The 10,755-nt window shown below is 35.5% G+C and overlaps 1 protein-coding gene across 2 annotated transcripts; it reads right to left on the reverse strand.

The window, feature by feature from the left end:
• Positions 1-518: 518 nt before the first annotated feature.
• LOC113719611 (protein FAR1-RELATED SEQUENCE 9) lies at positions 519-7,413 on the reverse strand. 2 transcript variants are annotated; one of them, XM_072072319.1, is made up of 4 exons: positions 7,134-7,413; positions 3,820-4,883; positions 3,028-3,639; positions 519-953 (listed from the first exon to the last, which is right to left on the reverse strand). In XM_072072319.1, the coding sequence occupies exons 2-4, from the start codon at positions 4,588-4,590 to the stop codon at positions 786-788; spliced, it is 1,551 nt and encodes a 516-aa protein (XP_071928420.1). In that variant the 5' UTR covers positions 4,591-4,883; positions 7,134-7,413; the 3' UTR covers positions 519-785. The 2 variants fall into 2 exon arrangements, with proteins under 2 accessions (XP_071928420.1, XP_071928419.1); XM_072072318.1 differs by having other exon boundaries at positions 3,028-4,883; positions 7,134-7,411.
• Positions 7,414-10,755: the final 3,342 nt, after the last annotated feature.

The raw sequence follows: 10,755 nt of genomic DNA on the forward strand, positions 1-10,755 counted from the left end.
AACACAAATATAGTCAGCAGATGCACCAGCAACATTCATGAATACACGATGTGAGTTGTCACAGCTTCTACTTTCTCTGCTTGGGCTTCCAGCAATCTGCTCAACTTCTTCTCCCTCTTCCACAGAAATAACTTCAACACAAATATAGTCAGCAGATGCACCAAGAGATCCAAGGGGACTTCGGTGGCCAGGGAAATTACAATCTCTATGAAACTGAAGATCTACTTTTGTGAGAAGATTTCATTTAGCAAATGCTTTGCCGTAGAGAGAGTGTAGACAACTTCTCTGGAAACCGTTTGTCTCTTTAATGCGAAGGGAACCTTCAGTTTTCTTAACTTTTGAGGAAGAACAGCCAAGAGAGGCATTCGTCATAATGGATTGAATAAGGCAACTGTGAGGAGAGGTAATCTCTCTCTCCCAATTACTTGTACGTCAAGCATCATCAAACTCAATCTTGCCAAGCTGTAAAATGAATAACCTTCTTAGCTGATTAAAGATCAGCTTTTTGGTCTGCAATCTTCCAATAAATTAGATCTTTCACCTGTAATATATACATTGGCGTAAAAATGATGATTGGCCACCATTTTAATGTCATACACCTAAACATTCAAGATATCGAGAATCCAGCTCTAATATTTAATGTTTTAATGATTACCAAGTTGTACTATCTGCACTATCAAATGTACAACCCAAAAAGAGAATCTCAGAGACAACTATACGAGCAACCTCTCATATAAATTTGCCTTTTCCTCTTATCTATTGAAAGCAAAAGAAGGCCAACATGTTTACTCTTTCAAGCTAAGCCGAGCATTTTGTACTTTAACTGATAGCTTTAGCTTTTGATCTTCCATGTCTCTCAGAACGGCAAGAAGATTTGCACGATAAACTTCACATCGCTGATTTGTGGATTGCAACTCAGCTGCTAGTTCCCTGATTTTCTTCTCCTTCTCAACCTGAAAGCAAAGATGTTATAGTTGCAATTAGACAACAACTTACTAAGCTCTCAATGGCTTCAGAATCCAAGCTAATAATTTAAATGCATAATCAGATTATTTTATCCATTCAGGGGTGAGAATAATCTATTCACTGGCTTTCAATTACATTGATATCAAACCACTGAAAAGTTTGTGGTTTGCAAGAAAATAATAAGAGCATGGTATACCCATTTTCATAGATAATCCAGAGGCTGACTATCATTTTGCGAACAAAATTTCCATAAGAAATAAATACAACCCTGATACGTACGGTTAACCAATTGAAATGAAGATCTTCTACTTCAGAACTTGCGCTAATGGAGCTGAATATGCCTTCACTGAACAAGTTCAAAAATGACACCACAACGAACTTACCCTTTCATCACCAAATACAATTGGTTAACTTTTTCATGTATCTGAATTCATATAAATCCTTGTAGCAAACATCTTCATCTGACAGGCACTCAAGTTTTTTACAATGACAATTAGTAATCAAGAGGCTTGCCTTAGAATCTCTTTAATTCAAAATTGACATCAATGTGACAATTATTCAATTGCTGAAGCCAATGGCATCCAACTTAGCCACAAAGAAATCTTCTAAAAGGTGTACGAAGTGTCTGATACATCCTCCCAGAATAAGTTGTTCATTTGTAAATACACTAGCACAGCTGACCTGGCACCTAATTGAAGTAAAATTGAGATCTTTAACAATCTTCAATCGATCTTGCCTTAGCTAAAATTCCCCTTGTAACTAAGGCAATTATAACGAAAATTTGCAGCCAAAGCTGAACCACTGGCTGATGGACACTTAATAACAATCTCATATCACCTTCTAGATCAATAACTCATGGTACACCACAATTCATTGATAGTTCTCTTGGCTGGAGACTTAAATTTCAAAAGTCATAATCCTTAACCCGATTAATACACATAGATTTAGTGGCTAAGAAGAATCTTCCACATATACAAGGCTATAACAATACATATGTTCTATATGATTCAATCTTGCAGCAGCTAGTATTGCCATGATGGAATACATCCAAAAAGGCATTGTTCATGGAAGTCACCAATCTAGTCACACAAAAATTGCGTTCACATACTCTGTTTACCAATTAAAACATCAATATCAGTACTTAAATACTCCAGTTACAAAACAAAATGCAAAATGTGAATTCAAGATCCATAAGCTCTAGGTTACATCATCGACTCAGAAAAACAGCAAACTCACATCATTTCCCAAGCCACAACTATACGAGTATACACTTATACCATGTATCTATATGTGCATAAAACTATATACATTCTCTACATTACATGCTTAAATATTGATAAAACATTTTAAAAAGAAAGATTGGAAACTCACATCAAGTGAACAACTCTTCTTCCCCCTGATTTTACTCTCTTTGTCTAACAACAAGGAAACTGGAGGGAGGGAGGGGGAAAGAAGAGGAAGTGTGGGGAGAGATGGCTATTTATAGAGAGGTTTGGGCTATAGGATTAAGACAAATGGCATAACAATCTTTACACTTGTTTAAAACCACCATTAGTTCTCCATGCAGCCCATTGTTTTGAGGAGACATTGTATCTGGTTTCTCTCTATCTCTCTCTCTCTCTTCTTTTTTTTTTTTTTCTCAAAGGTAGATCAGCTTTTAGGGTCTGGGCCATAAGTAAATTATTTAACTTTTGGGCTGCACTTAACATTCTAGTCGCCCCAATAACATAAACCCAACACCTAGGAACAGAATTATATTCTTCATATATTCATTATTCTAGTAAAACAATTCATGGTTTAGAGTAAATTTAGACAAAACATGTAAAGTAATCTTTTTTTTCACAATATAAATACAAGTAACATACTCAAGTTAGAGAAGTGAAGTTAGTGTCACTCAATTTAGGGGGGGCATTGGAGCAGAACCATTTTAAAGTAATAATGAAGGCATTAAACATGACCTTTGTTCTCAAAGCTAGAAGAAAAATGATCAAAATCTTGAAAGAAAAATCCTTTTTGTACAAAAATGAAAAAGAAGATAACAAATAAACTGTATAATCTCACCGAGGAAAGATGTGTACAGGTTTTTGATTGATTATCTTCCCCTGCATGAATCTCATGATTGCATCCATTAGCTTCAAGGCTTCCCTGTGTGGCATCGAACTTTTTCTTCTTTGCAGTAGCAACCTTCTTTCTAGCCTCTTGTAGAGCATTCATCGCCACATTATAAATATAAATGGATTTTGCCCCTTCTTCTACAAACTTAATAGCCTCTTGGCGAAGATTATTGTAACGAGAAGTCAAGGACTCCTGAGAATCGCTTGAAAACTCAGGAATGATTTCATCCCCAACACCTCCAACACCACTCTTGGCATCTCTTGTCCATCGTTTCAAAATATATTGCGAAGGCAGAGTGAGGACATTTTTTGCCCTACACACCGACAATATATGCCTACAAATTATTCCCGAAAATTCGAACATCTGACAGCTACAGTTGGCTTTCATCTCAAGTTCATTGATGCTAACAATATGAGCTTTGTGCTCTTCACCAAATTTGGCCACCCGATATGCTGCGACTGTTCCAGAGTCATCAATTTTAGTAGCAGGATTAGCAAGAGTCTCAACAAGCTCCCCTTGGAATTTCATGAATATTCTCCTTGTGTAGAGATTAGCAGCCTGTTTCTCCATGGGAGAGGGTGTCTTCAGCACGGGGGTTATATTAATAGTATCCAAATCTGCCTTTAATTCTTTTTCATGCCAGCTTGTTATAGCTTTCTGACATTGTTTAATCAATGACTGTATGGTAGTGGATGCATTCACAAAACCGTCAAAAAAAGAGTTTACAGGGCTACTTGCCTCGGCCATGGAAAGGTCCCCAAAGAAGGTGTCTCGCATGTAGACATGCGCCCAGTGATGGCGAGCATTGTAAAGTGACTGAAGCCATTCATTATCCGTCAAAGCACATCTATCTAGAAGTGAGAGCCAACATGACTCAAACTCCTCGATTGTCTCAACTTCATTGATGCACTTCTTAAACTCCATCTCGAACTCGAAGGCAGGGTTTGTTTTTGTTTTTGTTTTTGTTTGACAAACAGAAGCTAGCTTCTCCTGGGTTTCTTTGAATATGCTCCAACTACAAAAACGATGACGTACATTTGGAAGAACATGCTCAACAGCCATCTTGATGAGGGGATCAAGATCAGTGGTGATGGAGACAGGATGGTGTCCAGACATAGCTTGAACCCAATTCTGAAGAAGCCAAATAAAGGAGCTCTGGGACTCGTTGAAGAGCAATGCACAGCCAAACAGAACAGGTTGCGCGTGATGATTGAGGCCGGTGAAGGTAGCAAGTGGTAGTCTATAGCGTTTGGACCTGTAAGAAGTGTCAAGTCTAACAGCGTCCCCAAAATAGATGTAGTTGGCCTTGGAAGCTGCATCAGCCCAAAACACATTATTCACATTCACATTATTTGCATTTGCATTGGAGAGGTCATCAACTCCCTGAATTGCATAAAAGAAACAAGGATTCTCAGCTTGCATTCGCTTCAGATAGTCCAACACATACTGACCCCCGCCGCCGCCGCCAAGGGTCTTGTAGTTTTGCCCTATGTTACGCGGACTCGCCATTCACCGAGGGTCTTGTACGGAAGAATCCGTACCTGTACCTGACCTAATATGGTCAAAACTTCACAGATGTGCTGCAAGATAGCGATGTTGATAAGAGATGGACATGAGAATGAGAGAGTGAAAGAGGAAGAAGGGTGGCTCTGCGGCTGCTAGAGATTTGAATACAAAACTACTCATGACACCTGCCTGCCTGCCTGCCTGCCTGCTGTATTGTGTTTTTGCTCGATTAATACCATACCGGCAGCTTTGATTCTCTTCTATTGGCGCATATGGGATTGTAGCAATGATGGCATCTGAGAGTAAAGAGTGGCTTTTTGTTAATTAAATGGAGAAAGAGGTGCTCTGTTCTGTAAAATGAGCTGACAGCACCCGCACCGCTGAGGCTGAATGAGGGAGGAGGAATATAGGGTTTGACAATGATATTTATTTTGCAACTAAATCCCTGTGTTTTGACTTTAATTATCATTTTCAACAAGTAACTTAATCTCTTTACAATTTTGCACTTTTTTTATATAATGTCAGCCCCTCATACTTGAAAATTTTACCCTTTCTGACCAAGCTTATGGTTCTTTTCAACCTAAGTGTACATTTAAATGAATTTTTTTTATTAAAATACACTTTATATATCATTGTGCATAAATTTTAGAATAATTTATTTCTAAAACCCCCGCACCTGTACCCAAAATCGGACACATATCTCCGGATCCTACAATTTTCAAATATGCGAATCTGACACTTTGACACGCACCCATATCCGACCCCGCAACCGAGTCCATGTAATGTAACATAGGTTTTTCCTGCTGATATTCATTTAATTATCTCTCTAATCTCCAAATTCAACTGCAAAGTGGACAGAGTAAAACTGAGGTATATCACAATGGGTAAAAAGGACTATGTACTAGACAAACCAAGTACTAGAACCAATAAAGCTCTGAATTTTGATGGAAGGAGAACAGTGCCTACTTTTCAAATCAAAAGGAGGCTAAAACAAAATAATCAACAGCAATGCTAAAACCATATCCCAAAGTTTTTCTCACTCAAACTGAAACACTGTGATTATGCATATGTCACGGAAAGCAAGAAGCAAAACTTACTTAAATTTCACAGGCATCAATTTAGATATTTGAAACATACTAGGGTTATGAACAAGGTGGGAGAAAAATTAGGGAGATTTCTCGCTTCCATGGGGAGAGAGAGTTGTTCCTGTTTGTAAAAAAGGGGAATGAGGTGTTTTACACTAACAAGATTGAGTTGGAGGTGTTTCAAGGATCTGTGACAGGTGAGGAGGGAGTAACTAGTCCAGTAGTGTAGGGATGAGGTGCCTGTGTGGTTCAGCAGCGTGCAATCACTTTAGGCTAATTAGAAACCAGATTAAATAAGTGATAGCATCGCCATAAATTAAGATCACAACCAAATCATTGAAACGTTCGACCTCCTTTCTTCATATTAACTAGTGTCTCAAAGGATTTCAAAAGAAGAAACTAGGGAAGAAAGTTGTATGACAGATATAGAGAAATCTTTCGTATTAACTAACTCATCGAACCGGCCCCTGTGCTGATGAATATGATAATTCTTTCATCTGAAAAGTAAACATTTATCAGGAATAAGCATCAGAATTTAAAGAATACAGAATCAGGTTCCAGATAGGTAACTTGAAGAGATGCTGGAAGCTGAAACTGCCAACTAATAAGTCACATGCACCTTTTGTCCATCCAAATTGGATACATTCGTTCAGTTGTGACCGTGCAAGAAACAAGCAGAAGAGAAAACAAATTGACGTATATCTCCTTCACAGAATTATCAATGTCTAAAACATCGAACCATCACCTTCTTTGTTTTACAAATACGTAATTCTCTTCAATTCTATTTGATACCATGTCATGTTTCCAAAAAGCACGACTTAACACTAAGTGGCCTATCAAGTCTACACAGAAAACTAGAATAACATTACTTCTCCTTTCCACTTCCTCGCTATACCGTGTACTAAACAAAGAGAAATGCTCCAATATGCCAATGGATCCCCGTTGCACGGGAGAACAAATAACCAAACGCAACTGCCCTCGGAAGTCAGTAGCTTTCCAGTTTATTTTCATAGGATGGAAAAGCAAAAAGCTTTTTTCAGCTTAGGTACACATTACATTTCTAGTAGTTTTATGCTAGGATTAAGAGCAAGTTATATGTCAAAAATTTTTTATTTTTAAAGAACCCTCTAGCTAGTTCCATTTCTTCGCTTAACAATATCGTTCTTTGTGCCTGATGTAATTACAGGTGAAGAAATTTGAGAGAACTAAACAAGCTGGGATTTTCTGTGATTGCATACGGGGAATTGTAGGATCAGTTCTAGGCTATGTAAGCATGTCATGTTGCGTCAAACAAAGGACCTGTTTTCACAGCAGCATTTATTCCCCTTTCATAAAAAGAAAATTAAAACAAAAAAAATGAATAAACAAAAATTCAAAAAAGTCCCAAATTCAGCCATTCAAATCAAAACGCTACTAGAGTTGATGCTTCAATTAAAGATGCAATGGAGAATTGGAACTTACATGAATATTTGCAGGGCGGAGCTCGAAAATGGGTCTTTAGAATTGACAATTAGTACTAGAATTCTGAATGTGGCGCCGAGAGAGAAAGAGGAGTGAGCTGAGCTCCTTGGCTTCTTAAGAGAAAGTGAGCAGAGAGAGACAGACGGACAGAGTAGTGGGAGGAGGAAGGAGGAAGGAGGAAGGAGGGTGGTAGTGAGTGCCAATTCTTCAGCCACAGGAGCGGCGGGCCGGAGGTAGGAGGCAGGAGGACTGAGACCGACCGAAAATATTTGGGACAATTTTACATACCTTCCCTGAAGTTTTACATAATTGCAGAATGTTCCCCTTGAGTTTTAAAAATTACACCCACCGACCATATTTTCATTGTTTAATCAACATTGTAGATCCAAATCCAATACCTTTTCTCAAAAATTCTAGAATGCTCTTATGTTACAATTCACAACATCTAAATCACCACTAAGCAAGCGCTTACCTTTGCTCCTTCCACTGCAAATCATTGAATCAACTAAAAATGCCACGTCAAATACCTAAAAGCTTACCTACAATCTCATATCATCACCACTAATATCAATATAATTTAAATCATTACCACTAATACCAATACCCAATATACTCCATTAGCACGGAATTGAAATTCAAAATCAATCAAATTATGTCTTTGTAGGAATATCATCACTAATAATTGTAAATAAAAAATAGAAACACAGTACAGTTATAAATATATTAGGAATATCTTTTTTTCCATAACAACCATAATTGTATAATTTTTATTTAATTCCTCTTAGACTTTCCACCCTTTATTTTTTTAATCATTGCCGCTATTTTCATCTCCATCTAATTTACTAAAAAAATCATCAAGCAATCTATTATTTGACAATTTCAATTTGCTAATACTTGCCAAAAATTGAAAACAAAAATGGGCGCAAAAAAGCTCTTTAATAGTGGAAGACAGAGAATTAAGAATAGACACCAAGATGGGTAAAAATCGGCGATTGTGTGTATGACAGTTTTGTTGGTGACAGTGGTACACATTTAATCGATAAAAATAGATAAATAAATTTGAAAGGAAAAAAAAGATGTATGAAAAAGAAAATAGAGAATTAAATAGAGAAGGCTGGAGTTTGAATCATTGCCTTCAACAATTTACAGTTTCATCTATTTTAAATATATATATATATATATATAATATGTTTTACCTGTTATACAATAACAATTCCTTCCTCATGTTCTGCTATTTCCGAGTTTCCTATCTACACATTATTAATTGTTACATGGGTCAATAAAACCAATAATTTTTTGTGTAGAAAAATTTATTATGTAGGTTCTTTTTTTCTTTTTTTTTGTCGATACGATAGAATTCCTATAACCTAAGCTAGCCTATTCTAGGGGGGAGGAGGAGGGGATTCGATGTGAGTAGAAACTCCATCGCAACTGGTCAATGAAGACCGTCACATATTGTGACAAATTTTGTGGGAGGCAAGGTTCGAACCCTTGACCTCCCGCACCACCAAGCCTAAAAAGGCTTGGGATGACCACTGGACGACTATTATGTAGGTTCTTGAAAATGCTATTGTTACAGTTTGTTATTGTTGACACTCTCTGAGTACTATTAATTATTACATAAGTCAATAAAAACAAAACTATTATTGTTGTGTAGGTTTTTGAGAAGTTGGAGAAATGTTTGATATTTTTTTTACAAATGCCTCACTTTACACCTTTTTATTTTTTTCCTAAATACCATACAAAAAATATGATATATTCTACATACTCTTTTTCCTCCCTAATGCTTAGATGCTGCTGGAGTGATTCCAACTTAGGAATCAGATGCTAACATCGAGCAAGTTCTAGTCGAACTCAATAAGGTTATTTTTTTTTCCCTAAATTCCATACAAAAAATATGATATATTCTGCATACTGTTTCTCTTGCCTAGTACTTGGATGGTGCTGGAGTGATTCTAACCGAGGAATCAGACGCTAACAACAAACGAGTTTCCAGTGGAATTCAGTAAAGTGAGCTCTCCATCTTTCAAAGTCAAATTATATCGATCATATATATAATTGGTTTGTTTGGATAGAGAATTATTAGCCAAAATTTATTTGCTTACGTCATCATTACAATTTCTAACACACCTTTTTATCTTCTCAATTATCTTTTTATCTCACATACATCACATCACAAAAAGTGTTACAATAAAAATATCTCAAATAATTTACAATCCAAACAGAGCCGGCCTTTTGTTAGAAAATTTCAATGAATTGATAATTAAGTGAAGGGTATTGTTGTCTTTTTGTTACATCAAGGGAGGTCCTCATAATTATATGTAAATCTCAAGGAAGTCTCGTGAAATTGTTAGAAATCTTAACGGAGGTTTCTGAAATTATAGGAACATAAATAACAACCTATTTTTGGCCCCTGTTATTAATAAAGTAAAACCTCTATAATTTTATAAATTTGGAACCATATAAATTCTATTAATTTAGAGAGGTATTAATTAATCGATAAATTGATAATTTATTCATTATTGAATGTACTAACAATTCAAAGAAATACTCATTTAATCAGCTAAAGTTTTACTTTATTTTATGAAAATATAGACTATTCTATTAATAAAAAGGAGGTTCAAAATCTAAGGAACATAAACCAATCCATATCTAACTGATTTGCAAGTATAATTTAATTCTATTAATGTCTTTACTGTATGTATGCAATTGATATCATTTTTCTATTATTAAGATGTCAAAAGTATTAAAAAATAGTAAATGATAAATGCCCACTTTCATTTTATTAAATACATACAATGAATTATATTAACAATATTATGTATATAGTCTTTTTATGATAAACAAATACAAGGTTTGCTTACATAATTCATCGTTAAACTACTACTTCCTATCTAAAAAATGTTTATAAATCAATAATAGACTTGTATTTTAGAAAAAATGTGATATGTAATTTTAGTGAATTATATATTTATGAAATGAATGGGGCCAATGAGTTAAGTAAGGTTTTCAAAAAAATTATTATCTTATTATTTTATCAAAATTATTAATTTAACTCATTAGCCCAAATCGGGATGGATAAAAATTATTATTTAATAGAGGTTATTAATTTATCAAATATTGACTAAAAGCAATTTTATTGTATCTATTAATAAGGGTGGCAATGAGGCGGGGTGGCCCCGTTGTCAAATAACTCCTCCCTCCCTCGCCCCCTGTCCCATTTTTCTCACGAGAGAAGAAATCAACCTACCATATTTAACAATCTGCTCATCCTTTCACGGGACAATTTTATTATTTATTCTATCTCAAAATATTCATTAACAACAAGTTCAAGTACTCAACTTTAGACTATTCAATGTGTTGCAAATACTAATAATTGAAGAAGATTAGCAATATGTCAATACCATGAAAATGACATTAAAACATTCGACTGATATGTAATAGAACGAAATCACAATTGTATGGTCACGTGCAATAACACAATTGTAAACAACACTAAATAAGATTAACAAGCTATCAAGATAAAAACAAAACACAAGAAGTCAAGTTACATTTCCGTATTCACCAAACTTAGTCAAGTTGATTTCTCATATAACTAAGAATTGGATTATAACTAAATTAT

Source organism: Coffea arabica, chromosome 11e (assembly GCF_036785885.1).
Source record: "Coffea arabica cultivar ET-39 chromosome 11e, Coffea Arabica ET-39 HiFi, whole genome shotgun sequence".
In the NCBI taxonomy this organism is placed as follows: Eukaryota; Viridiplantae; Streptophyta; class Magnoliopsida; order Gentianales; family Rubiaceae; genus Coffea; species Coffea arabica.